At 44.6% G+C, this 13,061-nt stretch overlaps 1 protein-coding gene across 4 annotated transcripts in view; it reads left to right on the top strand.

Moving 5' to 3' along the window:
• LOC132591396 (arylacetamide deacetylase-like 4) overlaps positions 1 to 13,061 on the top strand; it is a 30,197-nt gene that overhangs the window by 14,484 nt on the left and 2,652 nt on the right. The window contains exons 1-4 of one of the 4 annotated variants that reach the window (XM_060269969.1): positions 7,133 to 7,200; positions 8,093 to 8,380; positions 9,360 to 9,576; positions 10,727 to 10,790. In XM_060269969.1, coding sequence (XP_060125952.1) covers positions 8,204 to 8,380; positions 9,360 to 9,576; positions 10,727 to 10,790 — 458 coding nt within the window. In that variant the 5' untranslated portion in view covers positions 7,133 to 7,200; positions 8,093 to 8,203. Of the gene's footprint in view, positions 1 to 7,132; positions 8,381 to 9,359; positions 9,577 to 10,726; positions 10,791 to 13,061 lie in introns of those variants that run through there. The other 3 variants (XM_060269968.1, XM_060269970.1, XM_060269967.1) reach the window with 3 other exon arrangements.

Here is a 13,061-nt window from a genome sequence, read left to right as displayed (position 1 = left end):
GACATAGTGATAGGCGCAGCAGCAATGCCGGCCGCGGCAGGAGGAGGAGGAAAAAAATAAGACATCCCTTGAAAATAAGCCATAGTGTGTTTTTTTGAGGAAAAAATAAATATAAGACGTGTCTTATAATATGAGAAACACGGTAGTCAACTCTCTCTCAAGATGGATATTGTCCTTTAGATTGGTGGGATTATCCACAAAAGCTTTACTAAACGCTGCAAAAATTGATATCTTGAAGACTTTCTGGGATTTCTCCCCAACAAACAGGTACATAATCGGCCTTGCACCTCTCTGTTAGAGAATTTGTGCTTTGAATCTCCCTGGAGGAGCCTAGCAATGTCTGTACTAGGTCTAGTCCAATATGGCAACACTGACTGGCAGTGGCTCCCTTAAGGTTTCAGATGGAAAGTCTTTTAGCCCTTCCTAGAGACGCTAGGGATTGAACCTTCTGCACTCAAAACAGCTGTTCTGCCACTGAGATATAGTTTGTATCTCTGTCTGTGAAGAGAGTCAATATCGGAAAGGCAGTGTACATTATACCTGAGTCACAAAATAAACCTCTTCCCCACGGGATGCCGGGCCAGACAACATCTGAAAGTGTAGCGCTCCCACTCTATATAGGGATAAGTGACTACTTTGGGGCACCATTGTTCTGCTCCTTTGCTCTGTTGGGCTTGGTACACAGCTAGGCCTTGGCAACTATAGGGACTATTATAAACCTTGTAGACTTCAAAAATAGCACCCACCCTCCTGATGAGGAGGAATGGCCTATGAGCCCGTTCCTGTGCCCAGGGCCGGTGCGTCCATTTAGGCGGACTAGGCCATTGCCTAGGGCGCCAAAATGGAGGGTTGCACTGCCGAGCCTGCCCCGCAATACCCCCGCGCCGCCGTCGCCCGCCCGCCCGCCCGCTCCCCGAGGAGCTCACAGCGTCCCCTCCACAGGCGGGAGGAGCGCGAGCCAAAAGGAGAGCTCAGCGCCCTCCCGCCTATGGAGGGGACGCTGAGAGCTCCCCAGCGGCGGCGGTCGCAGTGAGCGAGCGGCGACGGTAGTGGTGGCAAGCGCCCGCAGCCGAAGCCTTCAGCTATGGGCACTGCCGCCGCCACCCGCTCGCTCGCTCGCCAAGGAGCCCCCAGCATCCCCTCCACAGGCGGGAGGAGCACGAACCAAAAGGAGAGCTCAGCACCCTCCCGCCCACGGAGGGGATGCTGTGAGCTGCCCAGCGGCTGCAGCGAGCAAGCGGCGGCAGTGCCCGCAGCTGAAGCCTTCAGCTATGGGCGCTGCAGCCGCCGCCAAGGAGCTCAAAGCGTCCCCTCCACAGGCGGGAGGGTGCCGAGCTCCCCCCTTGGCCCGCGCTCCTCCCGCCAATGGAGGGGACGCAGGGGCATCAGCGGCGTGCGTGCGTCATGACGCATGCGCCCGGGGGGGGGGCGCCAGAAAGAGTTTTTGTCTAGGGCGCAAAAAGCCCTAGCACCGCTCCTGCCTGTGCCTCGGTAGCCCTATAGATTAGCCACAGTGGAAGGCTGGGGTGTTGTGCTAAGATGAACCTATAATGGCCACACCTTAATCCTCCCGCTCGCAGAATTATGCCCTGTCTAACGACTGGTCGGACAAACCTTCGATAACAATGCCCATCTGTCCAATTTTCATGATGTGGGTCAGCTGGGGATGGTCGCCGTGGCATCCACAATCTCTCCCACTCTAGTAAATAATCATACATTAAATTTTTTTTTCTTTCTTACTGAAATTATTGTTTTTTTCAAATCTCGATGTTTCTGTTGCAAGCTCCACCTCTCTATCTATGCTTAGTTTTTGATTCAATTGAAAGTATTGCAGCCAGTTGGTCAGGTGTTCTTTGATTTCATCATATTTTTTCAATACTGGTTTTCCCTCTGTTGCTTCTAGTACCATTCTATATGTGGGCCACCTGTCTCTCATATTTCTTCTCTTGACCGCTATGGATGAATAGACCTGGGATGAATAGAGATATCGGATTCTTATCTCATTATGCATGATCAAGCTTTCTTTAGCACCTCAGCCCAGGACTAATTGCAGCCATCAGCAGCCATTAACACCCATCTACAGGTTTACCACTCCCATCAGCCCATCTCCCATTCCCACCCACCCCCACCACCCTCTGTATATATATAGGGTCTGACACTTCTGTTTCTAGTGTATCTGAAGAAGTGTGCATGCACACGAAAGCTCATACCAAAATATAAACTTAGTTGGTCTTTAAGGTGCTACTGAAGGAATTTTTTTATTTCGCTATGGCTTATGTTGGAGATGTCCAGAGTGGTATTTTGGGCTCCAGTATCCCTTTATACCAGAAAGATATGGAGGTCTCGTACACCCCAGGTAGTGTGGGTGCTGACCTTGAGCCAGACATCTTGGAGAGTGAAGTCAAATGGGCCTTAGAAAGCACTGCTAATAACAAAGCCAGTGGAAGTGATGATATTCCAGCTGAACTATTTAAAATTTTAAAAGATGATGCTGTTAAGGTGCTACACCCAATATGCCAGCAAGTTTGGAAAACTCAGCAATGGCCAGAGGATTGGAGAAGATCAGTCTACATCCCAATTCCAAAGAAGGGCAGTGCCAAAGAATGCTCCAACTACCGCACAATTGCACTCATTTCACACGCTAGCAAGGTTATGCTTAAAATTCTACAAGGCAGGCTTAGGCAGTATGTGGACCGAGAACTCCCAGAAGTGCAAGCTGGATTTCGAAAGGGCAGAGGAACCAGAGACCAAATAGCAAACATGCGCTGGATTATGGAGAAAGCTAGAGAGTTCCAGAAAAACGTCTACTTCTGCTTCATTGACTATGCAAAAGCCTTTGACTGTGTCGACCACAGCAAACTATGGCAAGTTCTTAAAGAAATGGGAGTGCCTGATCACCTCATCTGTCTCCTGAGAAATCTCTATGTGGGACAAGAAGCTACAGTTAGAACTGGATATGGAACAACTGAGTGGTTCAAAATTGGGAAAGGAGTACGACAAGGTTGTATATTGTCTCCCTGCTTATTTAACTTATATGCAGAATTCATCATGCGAAAGGCTGGACTAGATGAATCCCAAGCAGGAATTAAGATTGCCGGAAGAAATATCAACAACCTCAGATATGCAGATGACACAACCTTGATGGCAGAAAGTGAGGAGGAATTAAAGAACCTATTAATGAGGGTGAAAGAGGAGAGCGCAAAATATGGTCTGAAGCTCAACATCAAAAAAACCAAGATCATGGCCACTGGTCCCATCACCTCCTGGCAAATAGAAGGGGAAGAAATGGAGGCAGTGAGAGATTTGACTTTCTTGGGCTCCTTGATCACTGCAGATGGTGACAGCAGTCACGAAATTAAAAGACGCCTGCTTCTTGGGAGAAAAGCAATGACAAACCTAGGCAGCATCTTAAAAAGCAGAGACATCACCTTGCCGACAAAGGTCCGTATAGTTAAAGCTATGGTTTTCCCAGTAGTGATGTATGGAAGTGAGAGCTGGACCATAAAGAAGGCTGATCGCCGAAGAATTGATGCTTTTGAATTATGGTGCTGGAGGAGACTCTTGAGAGTCCCATGGACTGCTAGAAGATCAAACCTATCCATTCTTAAGGAAATCAGCCCTGAGTGCTCCCTGGAAGGACAGATCGTGAAGCTGAGGCTCCAATACTTTGGCCACCTCATGAGAAGAATCCTTGGAAAAGACCCTGATGTTGGGAAAGATTGAGGGCACTAGGAGAAGGGGACGACAGAGGATGAGATGGTTGGACAGTGTTCTCGAAGCTACGAACATGAGTTTGACCAAACTGCGGGAGGCAGTGCAATACAGGAGTGCCTGGCGTGCTATGGTCCATGGGGTCACGAAGAGTCGGACACGACTAAACAACTAAACAACAACAACAATCCCTTTATATTTGGTCCACAGTTTGAATAGAGATTTCCTTATTACATGGTTTAGGAACCCTTTGTGCGCTTTTATCTTTCCATATATCAGGCATGCATGCCACCCGAATCTCGTGTCGTGGCCTTCTAGATCTAATATATCGGTTCTTTCTAATTTTAGCCACTCTCCCAGCCATACTAGTCCCACTGCTGCGTGATATATTTCGAGATCGGGCAGCGCAAACCCTCCTCTTGACCTTTTATCAATTAATGATAGATGTTTTATTCTGGGTTTCTTGCCCCCCCCCCCGAAACCTGGCAATTTCCCTCCTCCACTCTTTAAAGCACTTGGACCCACCTAATATTGGAATTGTCTGAAACAAAAACATCAATTTGGGAGAATTTTATCATATGTGGTGGAAGTGCGAAAAAGTTAAAAGATTTTGGGAAATGATATATAATGAACTGAAAAAAGATTTTTAAATACACTTTCCCTAAAAAGCCTGAAGCTTTTCTATTAGGACTTATTGGACAGGAGATTGTAAAGGAGGATCAAATACTATTTTTGTATGCGACAACCGCGGCCAGGAATTTGTTAGCCCAAAAATGGAAAACTCAGGATTTACCGACGATTGAAGAGTGGCAGACAAAAATAGACTATGCGGAATTAGCAAGACTGACTAGCAGGATCCGAAACCAGGGAGAGACAAAGTTCCAAAAAGAATGGAGTAAATTTGTGGACTATATGGAAAAGAACTGTAGAAGTTTAAAGACACTTACAGGACTGAAATAAATCCTAAGAAATGACTTTAAATAAGGAGCAAGGAACTGCAAGATAAGAGTTGGAAAGAAAACCAAATGAGGGGAGGGAGGGAAGTCAAAGCTCGGCAGAGCATTGGGAATTAGAGATATGGGAACAATTGTTAAAAAGAGAAAATTTGTGTGTGTTGTATTTGTTTTTGAATGTTTTGTTTTGTTCAATGTGTTTAATGTGTTTATTTGGAAAATTTAATAAATTGTTTTTTTTTTTTTAAATAATTATTACTATTATCCCTGTTGGGTCTGAGTAAATCAGTTTTGGCTCTAATCTTGATCTTGCATACACCACCACCCCTCTTTTTTTTACTTGGTCTGCAGCGATAAACTCACTTCCTAGCTTGGGATTAATTAGCACTCGCTTATGCTCTTTGCTTACGTGCGTCTCCTGTAAACATACAATGTCATTTCTTTGTTTATGTAGTACAGTATATGTTCTACTTTGTTTCTTTTTCTTTTATCGTTTAACCCATTCACATTCCACGTCAAAATTTTTAAAATCATCTTTATTTATTTCAGATTATTAAAACCTTGGGGGTTATTTCCCCCGTTAGGGCGCAGTTTTGTTTTTATTTTTAAGCAATGTTGTCTTTAGTCGCTCTCCTCGCTTTCCTCTTGTGGCGTTAGTTGTGGGATTTATTTTAATATTATAATTTCCTCATTTCCAATCTTAAGGGGGTTCTTCCTTCTGTTTTGCAAGATAATATTTCTTAATTTGTTTGATGTCACTGTGATTAAGCAATCCCCCGGCCATTTACTGGCTTTTGCTTTTCTAGAGTTCACCCTGAATATACTTTCTACATTTTCCTCTATTTCCTTTTCAGCTAATCCTAGCCAGTTTGCTAGTTCTATTATGATTCTTTTCTGTAAGTCCTCATCTTGGTTTTCTGGTATGCCTCTTAATCTTAGAATTTTTTTCCTTGCCTGCATCTGCAGGATAGATAAGGCATCCCATGTCGCTTCTTGTCTTATTTTAAACTCCTCACTATCCTTCTTAATCTTTTCATTTTCTTTTTTGTAATCTCTATGGTCTTTTACTGATTTTTTTTTAAGCTTCCTCCAACTGCTGTACTTTTTGTTTTAGGTCCTTTACCTCATTCTTTATCTCTCTATTCTCTTCTAAGACTTATTTCATCTGGGATTCTAATTGTGATATTGCTTTTGCATTATCTTCTGTCTTGGTTCCCATTTTGTCAAATTTTTCCTCTAAGCTTTTAACTTTATCATTCAACTCACTTTTCATCTCTGTAAATTCTTTCCTCATTTCTCCTATGTCGCCCTTCAAGCTTAATATGAGCTCCTTTAGCTCCATTTCTGGTTCCTGCCATAGCTGCCAAGTCTCCCGTATTCCCCGGAAACCCCCATTTTTCCAGCTGTCCCCAGCCGAAAAACGGATTTTTTTTGTTTTTCCCCAGTTTATTCTGGCGCGGCGGCCATTTTGGAACTGGGCGGAGCATGCTCAGAAGCGACTTTTGATGCTGCTTTGCCCAGTTCCAAAATGGCTGCAGCGCAACTTCTGGTGCGGCAGCCATTTTGGAACAGGGCAGAGCAGCATCAAAAGTCGCTTCTGAGCATGCTCCGCCCAGTTCCAAAATGGCGGCAGCGCTACTTCCGGTCTGCTACTTCCGGTCCAGTCCCTTATTTCTCAGGCCGAAACTTGGCAGGTATGGTTCCTGCCCTTGTCCCGAAGCTCTTCTTCCCTGATTATTATAATGGGCTAAGGTCTGCTTTTTATTGTGTGTCATTGCACCACAACCACCTTATATGAATTTAATTCAGTATTTTTACTCCCCTTTATAGATATATCAATTTCTTCAAATTATCAAAAAAAGAATAATATAACCCAAGAGAAAGAAAAAAGAAAAAGGTTGCCGACCTTTCCATTTTTTTTCAAATTGTCCAACAATCCCACCCCCCATATAACGCTCCTTCTCCTTTACTATGAGGCACAAAGCAAAATATCACTCTAAATATCACTCTAAATATTACCCTTTAACAATTTCCAGCAGTGGTTATCAAACAGATTACCAGTTCCTTTTAAGGGATAGTGTAGTATAGCCCCTAGTATACATATAATACAAGAGAATCAATCATAGAACCTCCCACCAGGCGTTCCATAAAAAAGAAGAAGAAGAAATAGAAAAACAAAGAGAGAGGAAAAAGCCCCTTCAGAATTCTCTCCCCCTCCCAGCCCCAAATCCCCCTTTATTTATAATTGTCCTTGTTTGTATTTCCAGTTCCAGGCTTCAGTCTTTTTGCTCCTCTCTTTTATTCCTGTCGCTCTCCCTTGAGCTGGTATTCTTTATGTGCTATTCTGTCCTTCACCACCTGGTGCCGCTGTTTCTTCTCCTGGCGTCGAGTCTCTTTTTACTCTTAGCTCTTTGTCTCTAGCTCCTCCCCTCTTGCTTTGTCGCCTTTTCTTCCTTCCTGTTCCTTATTTGGCCCAGCCCTTCTTTTGTGCACGCTACTCCATTTTCCTGATGTTATTCATTGCCACCATGATAAGGTATTTACCAGCTTTATTCACTGTCTTTTTTGCTGGCTTTTAACTCCCCTCTCTCTGCCTTTCAGAATCGGCAGTCGCGACTGTTCAGTGTCTCTCTTTTGCCTTTTTAAATGCTGTTCCTTAGCGTTCAATCTAACGCGGTCATTCCCTTTTAAAATCTTCCTTGTCTTATTGATGATTCTATCGCAGTCCTTCTTTAGGACACCCCAGTTTTCATCAGAGAAATGTTTGAAGGTACTATACACCATTTGAATGGCAATGTCTGTCGACTTTGGGGGGAGGGAGCCCCCCTCAAATATTTTTCCGGTGAGGGAACACCCCTTGGCCCCTAGGAGTTGGCTCCTTTGTTTTCTGGCTAGAATGTTTCCTTGAACTTCATAACGCCTCTTGCCTGCCAGGAAAGAGAAGGACTTGTATCAAAAACCCCAAACTATTTGAAAGACAGAATAAATGTGCCCATTTCTGATGCAGGTGGATTTCAGAAAAATCAAGACTGTCCTCTTTGCTCAAAGGACTGTTCCGGTAAGGACAGTGACACTGCTGTTGGCAGGAGATCAACGCTGGCATTGATTTGCCATCCCTGATAACTTGGGCTCTCTGAATCACGAGGGATTAAACACACCAAAGTATTTTGTGTGGGAGGACAAGCTTCACAAAAATGAAGATGTGTTGCAAGAGCAGTCAGTGTCTGTCGTAAGGAAGGGCGCTTGGCCTTCAGAGGCTATGGAAATCACATGCACCTCTTCCCTCTGGAGGAGGGGTTGGGGAAATCCACACACCTCCACATACACTCCACCCTGTGTGAACAAACAACCGCAGCAATCAGTAATGCAAGAAAGCCTGCAATCTCTGAACAGATTACTAAATTACTTTTTTTCTTCTCAATTGAAAGCAATGTGGGTTGGCTGAGGATGTTCTCTTGCACATGCTGTAGACTGCACTAAAGCCACTTGGCATCGGCTAAGGTGAGGTCCCTACCTCTGTACTTCTGGGTTGGAGGGAAATGGCATTTGGTGGAACTCTGTGGATGCTGATATTATATATGATCATTTTCATTCACTTCTTGCTGTTTGCACGGGGAGTTTATTATCATTTTACAAGGACCCACATTCCTCCAGGAATCACCCATGGCCGAAAATTACTATTTTACAGTTTTGCAATGGGATATTTCCTTGAACTGGTAAGTTTGTTTTATATATATCACAATCAAGGGGTTGAGGTGATACTCCTTCCATGAAAAAAGCTGCAATGTTGGAATTTTTTAGTTTAGAGAAAAGGCAAGCTGCAGGTGACATGATAGCAATCTATAACATTTGTGCACGTCATGGAGAAAGTGGATAGAGAAAAATGTTTCTCCCTGTCTCATGACACAATAATTAAATGTTGGAAGATTCAGGACAGATATGAGAAATCACAACGAACATATTCCGTTCAGGACAGATATAAGAAATTCACAACAGACCTATTCAAACTATGGAAGTCTCTTTCACAGGGGACAGTGATGGCTGCCAAGTTGAATAGCCAGTGCTTTTTTCTTTTAAAAAACCCCTCTCATTTTGACTCAAGAAAATCACCATTTAATAGTTCAAATTAGGAAAAATGAATCCATAAATGGACAAAAGTACAAAGATTCACAAAATGTTTAGGGGTGTGTATACCCCTGGGTCCCCCCAGAAAAAAGCACTGAGAATAGCTATCCAGAGGTAAATGAAGGAAACAAACTTGTCTCTAAGGTGCTACTGGAAGGAATTTTTTTATTTTGTTTTGACTATGGCAGACCAACATGGCTACCTACCTGTAACTAGATCTACAGCTCAAGGCAGCAATGCTTCTGAACACCAGTTATGGGAAGGGGAGAGGGCTCCTGTGCTCAGATCCTGCTTGAAGGTTTCCCACAGGCACTGTGAGAAGAATCTGCTGGACCAGGTGGGCCATTGGCCAGGACCAACAGGCTCTTTTTACATTCTTATGGAGAGGGGGGGCGCGCTTCATGCCAGCCCAAACTCCAAGAGGTGAGTGGTGAATGAAAGGCTATACAGTATAGTTGCCTCACATCTGAGAGGTTCGTTCCACAGGCAGTGCATATATGCAAAATATGTTTTTTAAATGCAAAACCATCTAAGGCTGATCATAAATGCTGAATGTTTTGGTTTAAACAGGGAGTGTTTCTGGAAAAACTGGGCATTTGCCATAGATATTTCATCTTGAGGACTGTGTACGATGCCATACCAACAAGGAAGGACTCAAAGTTGATTAGAAAGGACCTGGTTTTTGATGGGGTGCCCGTGAGGGTGTACTGGCCCAAGACATCACCTGCTGGGAACAGGAGAGGAATCATCTTTCTTCATGGAGGCGCTGGACTCATTGGAAGCATCCGTAAGTTATTTGAAAGAGTCTTGAAATGGTTCGCTATATTGTTTGAGGAGAATTTGGGGAGCTATGTTAGTATAAAAGTCCTGAAATGTTTGCTATGGAGGGCTTTGGGTGGCTTGTACTGCCCCTGTAGGCAGTTTAAGAATAATGCAAGATGGGATTATGAGGCAAGAAAACGGGGCTGAGGCCCCCTGTTACAAAGGCATCCAGTTCTGTAGTAATTCTGTGAACAGCTCTGAAATTCTGTGAACCGCCCTGAGATCTCCGGGTATAGGGCGGTATATAAATTCAATAAATGAGTAGAAATATAGAAATTAAAATTCCTAGTGTTGCAGTCAATGAAAAATCCTAAAAATGTCAAAGAAGGTGTTTCTGCTTCATGTATCAAGGGACTGGACGCAGGTGGCGCTGTGGTCTAAACCACTGAGCCTCCGGGGCTTGCCAATCGGAAGGTTGGCAATTCGAATCCCCGCAACAGGGTGAGCTCCCATTGCTCAGTCCCAGCTCCTGCCAACCTAGCAGTTTGAAAGCACGCCAAAAAGTGCAAGTAGATAAACAGGTACCGCTCCGGCAGGAAGGTAAACAGTGTTTCTGTGCTCTGCTCTTGTTTCGCCAGAAGCGGCTTAGTCATGCTGGTCACATGACCTGGAAAAATTGTCTGCGGACAAACACCGGCTCCCTCGGCCAGTAAAGTGAGATGAGCACTGCAAGCCCAGAGTTGTTTGCAACGGGACTTAACTGTCAGGGGTCCTTCACCTTTTTTACCAAGGGACTTCTATGAGTTTAATCCAACTGAGTTATTCCCAGAGGAAATCCATTAAAAGTTGTTATTTTCTACAATCAAGTAGAATATACATTTTATGATAGATAGATGGATGGATAGATAGATAGATCTTTTCTTTCACCCTCATTAAAAGCTTCTTTAATTCCTCCTCACTTTCTGCCATCAAGGTTGTGTCATCAGCATAGATACCGGTAGATAGATGGATGATAGATAAGCAAGCTGATCTAAATTAGCTACCCGGTATATCTCTTGATTTCAGCAGATTTACTTTCAATAGGACTAACATTGGATTCAACTCACACTGATTTCAGTGTGAATGACAAGGGAAAATTGTAATGGAGGGGTTGTGGGGCTTGTGCTTTCTTCCAGAAGCCTCTGAAAAGGTCTGCTGTTCCTTTGTCCACGAAAGTGATTCAGTGGTTGTGAGTGTCGGGTAAGTGGTTTCACTTTCTTGGTATCGAAAACAATCCGTAATGCCCCTAAGCTTCCAACCTTTCCTGAGCCCAAAGGAATACAGATCATGATCATGATGATAATGATAATTCTTTTTATTATGCCCAGCTGACTGGGTTGCCCCAGCCACTCTGCGTGGTACCCTATGAAAAAACAGTAAAACCACAATACATCAAATACTAAAAACTTCCCTGGACAGGGCTGCCTTCAGATGTCTTTTAAAAATCGCAGAGATGTTTAACTCCTTGACATCTGCTGGGAGGGGGGCATTCCACAGGGCGGGTGCAACTACCAAGAAGGCCCTCTGCCTGGTTCCTTGTTACCTCACCTCTCACAATGAGGGAACCGCCAGAGGACCCTCGGAGCTGGGTTGGACGATGGGGATGGAAATGCTTCTTCAGGTATACTGGGCCACAGCTGTTTAGTTAGCACCAACATTTTGAAGTGTCCTCGGAAACCTACTGGGATCTTTGGTAAGAATTCACTTCAACACCAGCTTGTTCGTTACACAGGTGAGAAACCACCTTTTAAATAAACCACATAAAACTGTTTTCAAGTCCCGCATCCTGGTTAGGTACCTGGTGTTTTTATTTGTCTATTGCAGGCATCCCCAAACTTCGGCCCTCCAGATGTTTTGGACTACAATTCCCATCTTCCCCGACCAATGGTCCTGTTAGCTAGGGATCATGGGAGTTGTAGTCCAAAACATCTGTAGGGCCACAGTTTGGGGGTGACTGCTTTAAAGGTTAGCACCAACATTTTGAAGTGTGCTCGGAAACCTACTGGGATCTGTGGTAAGAATTAACTTCAACACTACCTTGTTCGTTACCCAGGTGAGAAACCACCTTTTAAATAAACCACAGAAAACTGTTTTCAAGTCCAGCGTCCTGGTTAGGGACCTGGTGTTTTTATTTATCTATTGCAATAGGACAGAGCTCAATTCAATGTGCCACTTAAGAAGGTCTGTCCGAGGCACATCAGATCAAACGTTTATACCAGGGGTCGGCAACGCGCAGCCCATGGGCCGGATGCTGCCCACGAAGACCGTTTTACCAGCCAAGGAGCTGCCCCCGAACTGAGCCGCCTGTTTTCAGCATCTGGGCATGCGCAGAAGCGATTCCCGGCACCACGGACATGCGAAGAAACAATTTCCGGTGTCGCACTGCGCCATTCTGGCCGTTCCGTGGGAGTGATCCGGCCCATGGGTAGTAAGCCTTGCTGACCCCTGGCTTATATAGTAACACAGCACACAAAGAGACATAAAAGATCCCCTTCACATGCGTCAAGAAAGGTCACAGCCTTCCTTCTGTCGATCTCTCCCCCCCCCCACACTAGTACCTTGGGATGCCTGCAAGTGACTGGGTCGTTTGACCATTCTAGGTATCGGATGTCCCATGTTGCCCTGGTAAGATAGCCCATGATCCCTCTTTATTGACATTCTTCCATCTATCTTTCCGGAAACTTCCAAGGATTCCTGATCAACACCTGGGTGTTAACTTATAACAGACGTAGGAAAACATCTTGCCATTTGTGCCACTTTCAGAGTTAGATAAGGAAAGATGGAATGCAGTGCAGGATGCAGAGACTCATAACCGCAGAACACACAAAGTCTTGCTCACTTTGAAAGGTTAAATGGAATTAAAAGTGAAACACTAAACATTATTCAAATAAAAATACAAGGTGTGACCAAAAAGTTTGGTGAATGGTCACAGAAATTGGACAGCGAGAAATATTTGAACATACATATCTTACCGGCCTTCAAAGTAGGCCCCTCTGATACAATGCACCATTGACAACAGCTTCCCCTGTCACAGCAGCTTGGACGTGTGAAATGTTGGAAAATCTGTGCCCTTTCAGAGCAGATTTCAGTTTTGGAAAAAGAAAGAAATCAACTGGGGCCAGATGGGAGAATACGGAGGGTGGGACGACCCAGTAACCTCAGTAACGATTTCATGCGGAATATGCAATTCTTCCGCCATCATTCAGGTGGACAAACACCGATCCCGCATCAATAATTCACAAACTCTGTCAACATTTAGGGGGTTTGGGCTGGGTGTTCATCAGTATGTGGATGATACCCAGCTCTACCTCTCCTTCAAATCAGAACCAGTGAAGGCGGTGAAGGTCCTGTGTGAGTGCCTGGAGGCAGTTGGAGGATGGATGGCAGCTAACAGATTGAGGTTGAATCCTGACAAGACAGAAGTACTGTTTGTGGAGGACAGGAGGCGGGCAGGTGTGGAGGACTCCCTGG

Source organism: Zootoca vivipara, chromosome 17, assembly GCF_963506605.1.
Source record: "Zootoca vivipara chromosome 17, rZooViv1.1, whole genome shotgun sequence".
In the NCBI taxonomy this organism is placed as follows: Eukaryota; Metazoa; Chordata; class Lepidosauria; order Squamata; family Lacertidae; genus Zootoca; species Zootoca vivipara.
This window is presented reverse-complemented; position numbering and strand designations above follow the sequence as displayed.